The sequence below is a fragment of the Strigops habroptila genome, chromosome 7 (genome assembly GCF_004027225.2).
Source record: "Strigops habroptila isolate Jane chromosome 7, bStrHab1.2.pri, whole genome shotgun sequence".
NCBI lineage: Eukaryota > Metazoa > Chordata > Aves > Psittaciformes > Psittacidae > Strigops > Strigops habroptila.
Window position 1 is genome coordinate 50187694 of NC_044283.2, and position 17153 is coordinate 50204846.

The 17153-nt window shown below is 41.4% G+C and overlaps 1 protein-coding gene across 2 annotated transcripts in view; it reads right to left on the bottom strand.

Moving 5' to 3' along the window:
* Positions 1–17153, bottom strand: part of UNC5C (unc-5 netrin receptor C) — a 255608-nt gene that overhangs the window by 63116 nt on the left and 175339 nt on the right. For both annotated transcript variants that reach the window (XM_030492636.1, XM_030492637.1), the window contains exon 3: positions 11826–11969. In XM_030492636.1, the coding sequence (XP_030348496.1) occupies positions 11826–11969 (144 nt within the window). The remainder of the gene's footprint in view (positions 1–11825; positions 11970–17153) is intronic.

Consider the following 17153-nt stretch of genomic DNA (forward strand, 5'->3'; position numbering starts at 1 on the left):
CCCTTCTTCCTCCCCACCACTGGCATTCCTGCTCCCTCCAACACATAGGGCAGGGATGTTGAGAGCCCCTCTGATGGGGCAGGATTTATGGCCACAGTTTAGGGCACAGAAAGATAAGCCCTGGCAGATCTCACCTTGGCAATATAAGAACTTACTGCCTCCAGCTGTCTCCTTGTTTGGGGGTTACCCTCTGTTGAAAGGAAGCACATGCCAATATCACAGCTACCTCCATACAGAATCCACCATTTTAACCTCAGTGGTTGATAAAAGGTGCTTTAACCTACAACACTGGACAACTTATGGCAAAGAGGAGGAGCAAACATCTGAAAGTGATCATTTATTAGGATCACATGCCAAGCTTTACCAGACTGTACCTGTCAGCATCTCTGAATACACATGGGAGTTATTCCAGGCTAGCAAGGCTCGTTCATGTGAGAGCGAGAGTGACCACAGCAAGACAACCAGCGAGATTAAGGCTTTCTCCAATGCCTGTACATAGTTCCCACTGCGTTGCCAGCTCCAACGTCACCAGCCCACCACCTTCATCCTACCCTCTCTAACAGGATAACCAGGGAACATTTGGATTGCACAGCTCTATTTGAGCTGTACAAACAAAACCTCCCAGGTGCCCTGTGAGTAGGAGTCATTCCAAGGACAAAATGCTGAGTTTTGTCTTGATGTACTTTTCATAGAACAGTTAGGGTTGGAAAGGACCCCAAGATCATGAAGTTACACACACATACACACCTCCACCCATCTGCATGTTAAACATGGAGATGAGCAGCTCTTTTAGGAGCTGGTGGGTTTCTCAGGATGTGACACTTTGGCCCAGACTCCTCACACATGCTGTGGGCTCGATATGTATCCTGGTCACACATCATGTCAGGTTAATGCAGTTTGTTTTACATTAGCAAATAACTGGGGTTATATTGCTAGCAGTACCCTTAGGATCTATTATTGCTATTTACACAGGTGTTACCTCTCCATCAGATACACCTTAGTACATCTAGCAGATACACATATGTGCACAGTGCAGACAATTACAATAGATGTATCATGCTCTGATATCATGGCTGAGGATAAATGAGAAAGTTACCATGCTGGTAATAGAAGCATATAAGCACAGTAATAAATAGTATATTAATAATAGCTTTCGGGTGTTCAGACACGGAGGGATGAAGACAGTAGAGGCAGATTAGATAGATAGATAATAATCTGAGGGTTTTTTTCTTGACACGTTGATTTACTGTCCTACCTACCTTCCTGAAACATTAATAGAGCTCTGAAGTTTGCCATAGCCTCAATAATCACCTCTCTCATAAAGCTCTTGCCTTAACAAAAACCCCCAAATTTTAGCACATACAAAATAAAATAGCATTAGTCTGGAAATGTATAACAACAGTAAAAAAATCCCACTTTAACCTCTTTATTATCAACAGCTGGAATTGCTGGCTGTGAACAGACCCTTTTCCTTGGGAACTGTTGCAATGGGGCTGCTGCAGGTGAGACAAACCCTGCAGGACCCCAGCTCCCCCAGCTGCCCCTGCCCCCAGAGTCTTGCTTCATGTGCCATTCTAATGGTGCCATTGGATTTGAGCAGGTCAATGATCCACAAACTAAAAATACACTAAGTAGGGGCCTTGACATAATAGCCAGTAATGTTCTCAAAGGAGCCATTAGATACTATTGAGTAAATGATACTAATTTCGGGGCAGGGGGAGAGGAAAAGTACATAATTGTGTGTATTTACAAGATTTGGAGCTCTTATACCCTATTCTGTTGGCTTTCTCCCATGTGTTCATAGCTTTATCCCACTAGAACTATCCCATCACCTCCCGGTGCAGCCATGCCACCTACAAAGAGCTACAGATGGTGGCTGTGAAGGGCAGGTTTTACCTAACCAAGTACCAGGTTTGCCAGTTGTAACAGACAAACAAGTTAACAAGGTGGTTTTTTAAGAGATGAAGAAGCGGAGGGCCTGGACAAACAACTCTGCCACCTGCTCTAATGATCATAAAACAGCACTGGGTTTTGAACTTACTGCTTTCTTTTTCTATGGCCCTTGCTATGACTTCTGTAACAACACTGTCCTTATCCTTCAATCTTCAGCTTCCTTTGCCATATAACCATTATAGCCATCATGGCAACTTCACACTGTCAGCTGGGAGTAGGTGAGCTTGCTAATGTACTGAGGGACTTTGGATCTTTCCCAAGCAGACTATGTTCAATAACAGTTGTCACTTTTTTGAAGTGTCATGTAAGTTACAATTCCTTACAAGCAAGGACAGAAGGGATACATTTTCTCAGAGAATGGCAAAACACAAATAAAATACATTCCATTAAAAAAGAAAAAAAAAAGGAAAAAAAACCCGAAAAGAAGTTTTAACAATCTACAGCAAATATGCCTGAAAAAAGCCAAACAATAAAACAAATAAAACATTTGATCTATTCTCGATCAGGACCTCTTTGTCTGTGAAGAGGCAGTATGAATCATTAAAGCCTCAGTTTGGCAGCAGCCCTGTTATTGCGACAATGAGAGAGAGCCTTCTCTACCCTCACCTTCAATAGAGAGAGATGCGAGAGAGAAGTTGCAGTTTCTTTCCATTATTATTTGGGTAATGAAGAATAATCCCTGATTGTCTGTGTTAGCGATACTCCTCCTCCCCTTATACATGTAATATTGTTGACACAGCTCATCTTCCGCAGAGGGGAGTAAACCTTGGTGGACAGTGATGCTGAAGGGTCCATCTTGTTCTTCCCACCAGCTCTCTCACATATTTAACCCAGCTGCAGGTGGAGATGTCACCAAAAGGCTCAGAGCACAGCCTGCACCCACATCCCCCACCTATAATTTCCCTTGACGGCTGTCTTCATAAAAATAAATCAAGGATAAGAATTAAAAATTCTGGTCTGCCAGTTTGAGCCAGACTTATCTTCTTTACTAATGTACAGTCTTAGTAAATTCAGAGGGGGCTCTTGTGGCATATATTGTAGCACATTTACAGCATACTTAAGATGAGACTTCCCTCCAAGACTCCTGAAATACTCCTGCACAACCCTCTCTGGTAAAGACAGATGGGTGCTTTCAGACCTGCATTGAAATGAGAGCACTTCCACAAGCGTAAAACTGAAATAGTGTAATAATCTCAGTGTATGTCCCATTGTTACATTTATTTCTGAATCACTATGCTTTTTGGGGGAGAGGGGCATTAAATCTTAATTTTGATGCACTGCTAAATGACTTCCTTTTATGTTTAATGAAATTTTAGCTTATAAACCACTCAGAAGTTGCATTTTCACCTGCTAAAGATAATAGTTTCTACAGGAACTCATGGCATTTCCCCACTTCCTTTTCTACCTGTCAACTTCTAAGAAAGAGTAAAGAATGACCCTATTCTTTTTTTTTTAATCCAATGGATTTTATCTCTTTGCTGTTCCGGGTTTTACTGTGATGGGTGGGTGGGTAAAACTTTAAGGGTATCTTTTATCATTTCTGAGAAATGTGATAAGAGGCAGACCAGATGCCTTCAAGGCAGTGCTAATGCAAGGGTGACTAATGAATGAGCATGAAAAACGGACACTTGTCAGCCAGGAATTAGATGTAAACCAGAAATGAACAGAACAATGCAGCATTACTGTCAGGGAAAGATGGATTTCTGCCCTTGGTAGACCTTAGACTCTGTGCGCCTTCTAGGAACTCCAATGTCAACTTCCCTTCCATAACAAACAATTCAAAAAATGAGCAAGCTTTAAGGGCACAAGAAGAAAAACCACATTATTTTCTACCCAACTTTCATAGTAACTATGCCCATTGAGAGCAGTACCTTTGGTGTGTGCTTTCGGAAAACTAAGGTTTCAAGAATGTGAAAAGACTTTCACAAAACATATGCATTTCCATATAGAAGATAGCTTGCTTTATATGGGTAAGTATACACAGGTTTTATATACACATATAAAACCAAACATGTCATAAGCAAAACTGCAATTAAAACACTAGGAAAAAAGGGAATATGGTTTGATATTATTTCAACCATTACTAAAGGATCAATATGTAGCCAAGCTCTCCACTTCAAGTATACCTCCTAATGCTGAGAGTGCTTTCAAGAGGCAAGGTTCAATGCTGGTTTCATTTTACCTAGAAAAATGAAACCTAGCCTAGAAAGAAATACCTAGCCTTAAAAGAAATACCCAAACAGAAAAATAATTATGGAAAAAGAGTGGGAAAATATTCTACAAAATGAAGGTAGATCTACATACTTGTGAAAACACATCTCACTGCATTTATTCACAAACTTGGGTGACTGATGCTGAGTTAGAGAGACATGACTAACATTGTGAAACCAGCCTGTTCCTTTTCCATCACTTTCCATGATGCTGGTGGAGTGGAGAGACACCTTTTTCTGCAAAAAAGGCATTAGAGACTGAATTGCAATTGTGAATGTAAGAAACCATGTGCTATCAGGCATACTTTGGCCTCTCTTTTGTGTTCACAGCTGAGTCTATGGCCTCTGTGCGGGAATCAATCACACTGGTGGTTAAGTAATGGAAAGGTTAGGCACAAAAACCTTTTCTTTCACTTTGTCCTTGTGTGGTTCCAGCTCTCTGATGTTAATTAGATCAAACCAGATTTCCACTGAGACAGCCACGGGAGTGTCATCAGTCTGGAACCCAGGAGATCCCTCTGAAACCTCTATGAATTGCTGTTTTAAGTGTGTTGATTTGCCCTGCGGAGTCCCCTGCTCTACCAGCCATGCGCTGGGTGTGGATCAAAGCCTCCTTCGGTGCGCTGCTGCTCACGAGATGAGGCCACAGCTGGACAGGACTGTGCTCTCAGCTGGCCCAAGCATCATCGGCTGGACCTGAAGACACAGGTAGTAAGTCAACAGCTCAAAACCCCATCTTTATGCTCAACACACAACTCTGTGCCACTCTTCCCTCCTCTGGAGGGCCTGTTTCACATTTGGCCAGCTCTAAAGACAAATGCCATGGCGCAACGAGGCTGCTCCAGCCACCTTGTCAGCCTGAAGAGGAACATCAGGGATGGATCAGCTTCTCCCTTTCCAAAGATGCCTGGCAGCCCATGGCTTGGTCTGAGCTTGTCCGTGGTCTTCCAGTAGCCCAGGGAGCGAGGCCTCAGGCTGCCAGCCCACACAACCAGCATCAGCTTTCACAGCCGAGCAGCTGATGGGGACTGAAGCAGACTTCTTGGAAGTGAACAAGTTTTGGGTTATGCAGGCTGCTAGATCCGCTGACCTGAGGTATGGAATGAGATGAGGAACACCCTTTGCTTGCCAGGATACAATCTGCAAGATACTTTGCCTGAGCCCAAGACCTTCTTTCCTCTTTTATTCACTACGTATTTACAGCCCGAGTAAATGGGAGGTGCATGTTTGTCAGGCCCTCATTCTGCCAATAGCATCTTCAATGAGTTGGGAATAACGCTGCACCATGATGACTCCTCAGAGACTCACTGCCTGCACATCTGCAGAAAAGCCTTTTTTTCTCTTCCTCCCTTCAGCTCTAAGTTATTTCAGCCAGCTGATGGTAAGACAAAACACTCTTTGCATCACAGCTATACTATGGGGGGCTATACTTACAGAAGTAAGTGTACTTACTTCCATAGTAAGTATGGAACTTACTACACATTTGGTGTAGTGATAAAAACCAAAACAATAAAACAAATAAAACATTTGATCCATTCTGGACACAGACACTCTTCGTCTGTGAAGAGGCAGTATGAATTATTAAAGCGTCAGGTTGGCAGCAGTCCTGCCAACATATTTGGTATTGATACCAGTGTAAAAAATACAAGCAAGCAAACTGAAGAATTCACTGAGCAGATGGGTTCCCAGGTGTACATAGATCCTCCTCTTATGTTTTTACTTGATAGTCGGCATTTCTTGCTTTTCTTTTTAAGCTTAACCTGCAAACTAACATATCAACTTAATTCTATTCGTTATTTTATTTGGTGACTGAAGATGGAATACAAAGTTCTTGCTTTTCAAATAAATCTAAATGTCAAGTTAAAATGACCTAACCTCAACAGCTGCCTTTTTAGATGACAGATATACTAAAGGTACTAAAGATAGACATTAGAAGCATCAGGTTAACACTGCAATTCATATGCAGTATTGAATTTACAACACACTGAAACAGTAAAACAGAAAATAATTTGTGTAAAGTTGGTACTTTGTTATTGTTGCTCTTCCAAGACACTAATCTGACTCACACAGCTGGTCACTACCAAAATATACACAACATTTTGTTAATTTCCAGACTGCATCTAAGCTTTGCCATTAGGCACTAAGCAGACTCAACTGAAAGACAATAATTTCTTAGGCATGACAGTGTAGGTAGGATATTCTCAAGGCTCCTACTGAGGGATTAAATTCACATAAATTCAGTAAAGTCATTTCCTTTTGTTTTTTAAGCAACACTAACAATTAAGTCAAGTCCATCTTAATTTATAAAGTCTTAGTTCTTTATTAAAAAGCAATATGTGATTTGTACTTATTACTGTTGCAACCACATCCTTAAGCCTGGGAGCCAGTCATGCCCATGTTAACTTGGGAAGCAGTACAGAAATATGCCTATCATCAGAAGCAAAAGCAGAGTGGTAGTATATCATATCAAATATGTTAAATGCTCAGTTAACTTCTCTGCTGCCCTTTCCATGGTCTGCTGTTCTCTCTTCAGTAATCTCAGCTCAAGACCACGTGTCTCAGTTATCCCTTTATTAACTACAAGCAACAGATATAGATTAGTGGCAACTTAAATGGTACACAAGGAAGGAATTCAGCTCCTATCTCTGCTAACTCTCATACACATTTACCAAAGTGCACAAAACACATTTTTGAGTTATTTTTAAATACTGCATATCCTAGATATACCTTCCTATCAACATTTTCACATGATGTCCTTCTTGGCTCTCTCTCCCTATCATCTCGACATCCACCCAACTTTGTTGCAATGTGCTCTAATGCTTTGGTGGCTACAGGAACATGCCCTCACAGCATTGCTTGGATTAGGTGTGTGAGGAGAGGGAAGAAAGGCACTGCAGCAATAGAACACAGAGCACGGGCCTCAGTACTAAAAAGTGAGATAACCGAGTGCCAGTAAAGTATCTGTGATTTTTTTTGTATCTATTTGTTTCTTTGTATGACTGCATACCTCTTAAGTGGAGATAAGCCATCAGATGAACTAGTCTGCTTTTCTGAACTGCATTTATCTTATCAATATACACTATCTGACATGCATATATTAGCTACACACCTTTGAAAAAATGTCTGGGGGAGAAAAGGCTTTTAGATAAGTACACAGGAAACCAGGATCAAATTATACAAAAGATTAAGAAGCACAGCTCTTTACTACATCAGGGCCTTTAAAAATGTTTTATTTAAAATTCATATTTTAAGACACTGAATAAAGGAAGAGACCATCTACATTCATTACACCCAGAAAGACTGGGTAACAGAAATTACAGAGAAAGCCGCTTTCTTTTTGCTTTCAACAAATCCAAATCCCGGCAGCAGATTTAGGGCTTCTATTCTTACTAGATTTTCTCAAGGACAGCATGGGTTAACATCATGAAGTCAGTGAAGCTACAGCAGCACCAAACTGGAGCAAATGAAAAGTGAGGTTGCTCTATGTACATGGGCTCAAAGCAATTTGTCTTAGCCACCCCTTTATTATTTGATCTACAATTAGGTCAAATGCTGCAGCTATTGTTTAGTCTTTATCAGATGTATTTTCCAGTGGGTTTAACTCTACTCTTGGTTACACAGGCGCAGACCTCATTCATCCCTTCAACAGAAATTTTGCCCTGTTAGTTTTTATCTGTTTAATGACATCAGTCTTGTTACATGAAATTCACACTAAAACTTTGTATTGGGCCTGGGATTTTTTTCAGCCAAAGGTAAAACTACTCCCAACCTCCCTCCTTCCTCCTTCCCTATATAAAAGTAACAGAAAAAACTGTATCGAAACATATTAGTAACTCCTAGTGCTCCTGATAGGATGTGCCTAGAATAAATAAAAATGTGTGAATAAATAGGAAATGTGTTTTAGCACTTTCACAGGCAAATATCTCAGAAAATTTATTGTATCTTTCCAGCTCTACCAAGATATACATTCAGCATCCCTACTTTGTTGCTTACTGAGATACCTAGAATGGCAAAATCAAAATTAATCACAACAAATCTGCTAGTTTGAGAGGACGAAATGCTCAGCTCTGTTCTCCTGGGGAGACCAACGCCTCAGGAAGATGAATTCCATGAAATAGGAAAAAAAGCTCCTTTTCAGAAACAGCCTGCACAGAAGGGAGTGATTTCCTAGCATACTCGTGGTCCAGGAGTGCAACGGCGAGATGTCATTAAATTCCCTGAACACTTAAGAGAAGTCAGGATGTTGTCTTTAGACTCATACTCTTTTCCTGTTTATATTGCTAGCATGGGCATCCTTTGAAAACCAGCAGCATCTTCACTCCATATTTATAGATTACTCCCCTCCTGAATAACTGAAGCTCTTGGCCAGAGTGATGTTGCAATTGATTTTCTCAGAGAACATTCATTGACTGGGTTGTTCTGTACTTTCTGACACATGCCTGACCCTGCATTAAACAAATACAAGCCGCTTTTCCAGGATGCACATTTTTCACACTTTCAAATTACTTTTCAGTTAATTCTATTACACGCTCAGTGAACAGAGATGTTGCATGCTATTTTTTTTGTTTGTTTGTTTTAATGGAGTGCAGCTCCAGCCCTTGAGAAGACAAAATAATTCCAGAGTTAAGACTAGTGGGCATACGGGAGAAAAGAGAGAAAGAGTATAAAGAGAAAAGGAGGAGGAAGAGGAGAAGAAGGAAGAGAAGGAAAAGGAGAGAAACTTCTTACTGTACTAGGTATGGCTAGTTATGCTACAGTTTGCGCCTGTAGAGATGGAATCACCAGCTTCAGGTATTAAGATAAATAATAACGTAACTTAAGCAGAGCACTTTACATGCTCCATTTACCCCTCACCTTTCCTAAAGGTGTCAGTGCTTACTTTTTGTACCAGTGAAAAGTGAAGCCTGTGCCAAACATACAACTAGAGCTGCAGACAGAGCTGGAGAGGTGGACTCTTCTGACCCTCTTAAATTTTGGACATCCTTGATTTTCTGGATTAATAAATACTGCATGGACCCTACCTTGCATTCCAGTCTCATGGCACACTGTGTAAACATCAGAAGACTTACCAGCTGTGCTTAAAGTTTATTAGGAAACAACTATTATATTGCCAGTTCATATCCAGTGCTCTGAAGTCAAGGCTGTGAATACAGACGAGTCTCGGTATATCAATCTTAAGTCCCTTTCCAACCCTATTCTACAATTATATGACATCTGAGTCCACAGTTTAAAACAGTGACCTTGTAGACGAAATGACATCCCAAAATAAGGCATATACCCCACATTATATGTCTGAGTCGCTAAAAACACCATCCTGAGTTACCTGAGAAATTCATAGAAATCTGTGAAATTGGAAATGGACAATTTTGCAGTGAATGGGCTTTTGCTGCTGTTTGAAAATCTGCAGTTTGAAGGCCTTCAACCCTTAATCCCGAGGAGTCCAAGTGATTTACCTGCACCATAGCTGCCCTAGAACCTCAAACTGATGAACGAAAGGTAAAAAAAACTTAAGCAAAACACAAAGCCATATTTGAGTTACAGTCACATAAAACTCCCTGGAATTTATTTAGACTGTTCTAAAAAGGCCCACCAAGACTCTAGAAAAATCACTGAACTGATTATTCCTCTCTCTCCAAGACATGGTGAGAAAAAGAAGCAAACTATATTTTGAGTGCCTTCAACAGAAATTTGGACACCTGGGAAGAAATGCCAATTGATGTAAAATAACTTGCATACACATACAATGATTATGTATATATAGAAATTAAGTACATAGGTATGGCAGTGCACAGAAGTTACTTAACCATAAAGTGAAATACACTCAGACTTCTAAACTGGGTTAATTTCATGATTATCTGTCAAGGGCTAACTGGCAGGACATGAAAATCTACTTAATGAGTTAATTTAGGAGTCCTAATCTAAAATACCTGTTCAAACATTGCTAAGCATCTCTGAAGTGCTGACTGCTTAGAAGAAAAGAAAAATGAAATAGCTCTCTTTTGTTTCAGCACAGTAAAAGAAAATCCTCAAAGTCTTGAAAAGTTTCCTGCCATGGGAAAGCGCTATGTACGTACGTAATGGCATTTCTAATTTTGCAGGAAGACAGTCTGTACAATAATTTCAACTCCCCTTAACCCTGGGGAAATTCTTATCTGAGGTTAGTCCTGTACTGAAAAGTACAGGTCCTCAATTTCCAGTCAGTTACTCGGACTAAAAACATTCAAAAATGGGTATTTAAATTGAACCTTCGAGATTTGTATCCGGATGTTTACACAGAAGATAACTTCTCTTCAAGGATTTAACCACGTAATACTTTTTCAAGAACAAAAGGAAAATCAAGCTCTCAATTGAGGGTTTTAAATGACAGAGAGTCCTCCCTCTAATATGTCTGTGAAAAGCTTTATTTGGCTGGAAGAACTCTCCTATCTCATTATAAATTGTTAGGCACAAAAGTGCAGGAAATGTAAGTATGCTGCAAACCCAGCTTCTAATGACTTTTTCTCACAAAATGCATTTTTGCTGAGGTGAAAACAGCAGAAGAGACACAATTCCAGATGATATATTTTGTTCCCATTATACAAAGCAGGATTTCATCATGTGAAAGAGAAATGGGAGTCCCCAGTGTGACTACTCTATTACAAAGAAAAGCATCTCTTTGAAAATTTATGAACATTAAATATTTGTACAGTCAGATGAAGATCTGTTTTCAAGGAACTGGTTGCTCTGTGTTCTTGGGGTCTAAACTGGGAATGGTTCAAAAGAAATACTGAGGTTAGTAGCCATGAATAACAATGATGAATTATTAAGGTTGAGATGACCAGTTTCAAACTTGTACTACCAATCTGGCTACATGATATGCTAAACACACACTTCTTTCTTTGTTAAGGAACAGCAGCTTTATTATATGGATGCAGAGATATATATTTTATTTGCAGAAAAGGACCTGGGGCTCCTGGTGGACCCCAAGTTGACCAAGAGTCAGCAATGTGCCCTTGTGGTAAATAAGACTAATGGTATCCTGGGCTGCATTAGAGAAAAGTATTGCTAGCAGGTCAAGGGAGGGGATCCTTCTCCTGTGCTCAGCACTGGGGAGGTCACACCTGGAGTACTGGGTCCAGTTCCACTTTTTCACTGTGAGGGTCACCAAGCACTGGTGCAGGTTGCCCAGAGAGGTGGTGGGGTCTCCTCCCTTGGAGATATTAAAAAGCTGCCTGTAATCAGTCCTGGGCAACTGGCTCTAGGTGACCCTATTTGAGCAGGGGTTTGGACCAGATGACCTCGAGAGGTCCCTTCCAGCCTCAAACATTCTGTGACTCCGTGAAAGGAACAGCTGTCACCTCATTTCATAGCTTGCTTTGGTAATATTCCTATTCATTGGATTCAGACTTTTTTCTTGAGAAATATAACTGCTGTACTTAAGAAACACTGGTTTTGATACTTTTCCCACACACAAAGGAGAAGAATGAGATTTTGCTCTTAAGAACAGTATAAACTGAAATTCTTACAAATGCTTCTGAAAGCTTTAATTCTAGTACGCATTCATAACTGCAGAAAATACAAAGCCTAACTGGTTGAAAACAAAATCTCTCACCCAAAAGGCAGAGACTCCACTTTTCCTCACCCAAACACCATCAAGTCAACATGCAGAGCAAAGACACTCACACGCAATGCGGACGTAGGCTTTCCGGCTCTTGGTGGTGCCTGCAGAGCTCCAGGCAACACACTGGCACCAGTAATCTTCGGGCCCAAAGAGCTCCTCCACTTGCTGGCGGGAAATCTCAATGCTTACCTCTCGGACAATCAGACCTGTCAGGGTACAAGTAATGCTGGTCAATATTAGGCTTATGGATAGAAAGAAAAAAGTGTAGGTACACAAGTCTGCTTGCAAAGTTGTGAGACCTTACAGCTCTCTACCAAAATCTACTCAGCAATATGGACTGTCATAAGGATGTGAAGGAAAAAACCCACCACTCTGCCTGCATAGTAAGAGAAGTGGGTGAATGAATAACTAAGCAGTGCGATTTTGGCTTTTATCACGTACTGCATGTATGTTAGACAAATAAGAGGAACAGCACCTCAGCTAATACCATCTACCATGTCCCTCGGACAATTCACATGAAGCGACGATCCAGCCCACTTTTAGTTTCATCTGAATATCATAAAACCACAGAGTCATTCAATTCATATGACTCCCTTAATTCTCTGCCATTTCACCTCCTTTTGCTAGACAAGCACAGCACAGGGAGAAGTCCTGTTCACTCGGACACTGAACTGCCCAGGAAAATGGATTTTACCATTGCAGAAAATGTCCCGATACTCTGTAAGGACGAGCACATGGGCTGCAGTACAGTTATTGCAAACTGCAGTTTGGGGACTATTATTGTCATATAAACTGCAGATAGTGTGGTATTTTTCAGGTGATTTTATAATACAGCACCTGATGGTCCCCCTGGCCCTGCCCTCCATAACGCATCTCAGCACAACACCTCCCCCAACCCACAGCTGCACCAATGATGACAGTGATGCACTCGCTATCATTCCAATATTTGCCCACATTTCCCACACAGCGCTCTCTGTTGGGAAGCTGTTTTGTGTCTTCTAAGTGCAAGGAAATATTGTGGTGCCTCAGACACCACTGCAAGGATCGTTGGTAATGTGTTGATCCTCTAAAGACAACAACTGTGTTTCATACTGACACAACCCCTTTTTCTGCCTCAAAATGCACCTCTTGTTCAAAATGCTCTTCATTCTAGCCAAGATACTGGGAAGGGGTGGGAGAGAGTGCTTACATCCTTGTCAGCATATTTGGTCTTTGTTACCAATGCCAAAGTATTAGTAAACTTCTATGTGTCTGACACTAGAAAGCACCATCGCCATTTCAAAAACACACTCTTGCAAACAGCCTTGAATAAATAAATCCACATACAAATATTTTGTGTAGTGAGGCTGGTTTTCTTTTTCCTCCCAGAACTGCCAGGAAACTCAACTGAAAGATCCTTGGATCACAGCATGCACAGTTTGCCCCCATCACCAAACACCAAAGGGCAGTTCCTTTTGCTGAGCGCAGACTTGAGCCCATGGAGACCAGCTACCCTCAGCCTCCTACCACACAGCTTACAAGGTGATATTCATAACGTGAATGTTCCCAATTGTACAGCATGGCATGTTCCTCAAATGCTGGAAACCAGGCCAGCCCTTTGATTTGCTCCAGCCTCACAGCGGCTCCATTCAGGGAGCCAACGATTAATTACTGTTTGTACACAGTTGTGCACTGTCACTGAGGCTGCATGCTGTTTGCATCCAAAACTTGGTTAACAACAGCAGAAAAGAATTAATGCATGTAATACCATAGACTTTTCTGGCGGGAATGCCTTCTAATCAGATGCATTTTCCTGCTAGAGACTACCATAGCCTAGCTCCCTTTTTACTTCATTATCCTTGAGATCTTTAGCCATCGAATAATCAGCTACTTTGGGGGAAACACTTAACAGCTTTTCTCCTTGAAATGGAATACTCAGAATATGGCAACTGCATTCCACTCCAAAAAATAGAAATCAAAGTGGTGCATGGGCATTTGATATGCAGTGAACGCTGTGCTACACACTTATTCTGCTTTGATGAGCTAATTTGGCTCCAAAATGGGTCTGAGGGATAGTTTTTGTCCTGTTGAGAAGAGCATGAAGAGGGCAGGAAGGGAGGATGTACATTACATGCATAAAAATAGTTATATTTTCCCAGTACAACTGCTGCTGGCCTAAAGATTACTTTGGTTCACTTCCAGTTTTTATAGCACTAGCCCAGGGAGCCTTTGAAGGTTACGATATTATGTTTTTATAATAAGGCTGATTATGACAGAGCTTGATGGAGCAGTGAACTTTGTTACCTGAGGGCTAAAGCAAGCAGGCTCATAATAACAGTACCGGTTAATAAGGATTATGAAATAGTCTTAGCATTCAGGACACAAACACCATTTTCTGATAGTCTGTTGAAGATACAAAACCATACGATAAGTAGTTCCCATTGAACACACCAGCAGAACTTTTTACCTCTGACTTCCTGAGATACTTTCTAATTCAAAATAACAACCTGCTCTAGGTAATGTCTTCTGGGACAGCTGTGAAGTACTGATAGCTTTCAGGTTATTCAAAGTAATTTGGCCTTTGATCTTTGAGTAATATCAACAATTGTGCCATGACCAAAGAGATGCACACCTTTACATACCAAATAGATGCCCCTTGTTTACAAGCAAAAAATATTGTGTCTTTGTCTCCAATGTAAACAATTTTTCCTTGAATTCAAAAAGTATCAAACCAGTTGGTGATGCCATGAACCATTCCTTCCCAGCACTGCCCATTGCCACCTCATTTCACAAGCAGCTACGCTGATTTAGGAGAAACCTCTCACCAGCTGCAATGCACCCAGCCTCAGGCTCTGGGGTAAGCACAAAGGGATGTGTTCCCTTCTTGTACCAACCCTTTCTGCTACCACACTTCAACATAACCCCTAACAGAAAATCCCTTTCTAGGCTAGATTACAGAAAACACAGTTTGCTGAGATACCTCAGATGGCAACTGCCTTGTTACCAGCTGACATACTGCTGTCCATCAGATTTCACAGGGTAGCTGGTACAGTTTGTCTGCTTTCATTCAAGAGTGTATCGCTTATCTACCTCAGGTGGGAACCAAATGCAGGACAACCCTTGTATGATGATTTCAAACAGAGATCTTCATCTTATCCCTGCTGTTCCAGGGATTGAAGGATTCTGGGTGGAGAAGGATGTAAGCCACGCACACACACATACCAAACTGCTAGAAAGTTTATTACAAGATCCAGAATAGATATAAAATCCAGAGATATAACCAGCTAGAAAGAGAGATAACTAAAGGCTACCAAAAACTAGGTTGGGCACAGATTCTTACCGACCCACACACTTATACAATGACCAAGAGGCCAGCTCCGAGGTACATCGTGAAGAGATGGTGTGGCAGGCACTACTTTAGCAGGCGTCCCCGCGGAGGTAATGTCGAACATAAAAGGTAGTTGGATCCGCCTCCTTCTCGATCTCTCTCGAACCCCGGGCTTTTTATATGTCAAAAGTGCAGACTCATCCTGACGTAGGGGCCAGCCCGTGCCAGGAGGAGTGGCCCTGCCGGCCCCCCATCATACACACCCACTCCAGATGACCGGGGCGGTCCACCATGGACCAATTCCACAGTGCTAGACCCATCTAACACATACCACTGCGTGGTCCCTGTGTGGACCATCTCTGAGTCAAACTAATCGTCTCCATCTGTGGAGATCTTCCTCCTCCCCTTCCTTCTCCGTCATCACCTCAGTAACCGCTCCAGCAAATAGAGGAAGTTAGCGGAGTATTGCGAGTGGGCCGCCATGGACCAATTCCATAGTGTTAGACCTGTCTAACACACCTGCCAAAGCTGCTTCTGCTTCTACATCAAAGAACAGTAACTGGAGTCATTAAAAAGAAAAAAAGCCAAACCACCCACGTCTCGATATTTCCAAACAATGTGATAGGCTGTGCCTCTAGTTCAGGCAACTGTTTATTGAACTGTTTGATAACATGTGAGTGTGCAACCTCTAAGTGCAAAATTAGAAGTCACTTTATAAAATGAGTCCCTATATTTTGCCTAAATATATGTTGGACAAAACAGATTAAGAGATTAACAGTAATTTATGCAGCATATAACCTACCTGGTATTGGCCAATTCTACTTTGCCACAGAGCAAAGTAACAAATTGTCACCTTCTCACAGAGAATATCTCCTCCACCTTATGTTCTTTGTTAGAAATACGTTGAATTTTTCAGTCTAGTTCCTCATATGGCTAAGCTATACAACAGGTGAAGATATGCAGCATAAATGTTTTCTTACAACACTTAAGTAAGCTGCATGTTTTCAGAATTAATACAATCACATAGATGGTGGCACAATCCATCAGAAGTCAGGATCTTCCTATTTCAAAGCAATGCAATAACAAACACAGTGGCACCTAGAATGCTTGACAGGTCCCTTCTAATGGGTGTAAGTACATAAAGAGCTAACCAAAGGGATATTCCAAACCATATGATGTCATGCTCAGCATACAAATCTGGGGGAAGAAGGAAGTGGGGGTACATTTGGAGTTATCATGTCTTGTCTTCCCAAGTACCCATTACACGTGATGGATCCCTACTTTCCTGGAGATGACTGAACACCTGCCTGACCATGGAAATGGTGAATGAATTCCTTGCTTTGCTTTGCTCGTGTGTGTGGCTTTTGCTTTACCTCTTACACTGTCTTTATCTCAGCCCATGAGTATTCTCTCTCCCATCCCACCCAGGGGACTGAGCAAGCCGCTGCATGGGACTTAGCTGCTGGCTGGGGTTAAACCATGACAACCAGTCTAAGATACCCTTTTGCCCTTAATAGTTTTCTGCCCAGTTGAGGATGGAGAAAGAAGACTCACAAGAAGACTCAGGGCATTTGGCATAATCAGTCTACAATTATGTCCCAGTCCCACGAATTAAAAAGTTCTCCATAAACGACAGATTTTGCATATTTAGTAGCACAGTATATACAATTACTCATTTCAATAAAACGAATGTATCTCTGGGACTAATACAAGTTGGGCTCTGCAAAGGAGTATGAAGGAAACAGAACTTTACATATTTCTGTATTTGCACATTAATGAAGGATTAATGGGGAAAGAGAGGCAGACGGAGCCTTGTTCAGTCTGCCTACTGCTAATGCGTGCAGCCAAATAAGCACTGGGGAGAGGCACTGGCTGATGGTATATATCAAAATAAAATTACTACCCCTCCTGGAGCAAAAGGAAGTGTGAAGGGGGAATTGTGCCTTATATACATGGTTTTTTATTATAAGCTGTATCCTAGAAACACAATCAAGCAATGACACACTTCATTCACATGGTCCCCAAGTGCTTAACTTAGCTGTCTATACAAATTCTAAGGTATATTATCTGGTCTTCAGAGGCA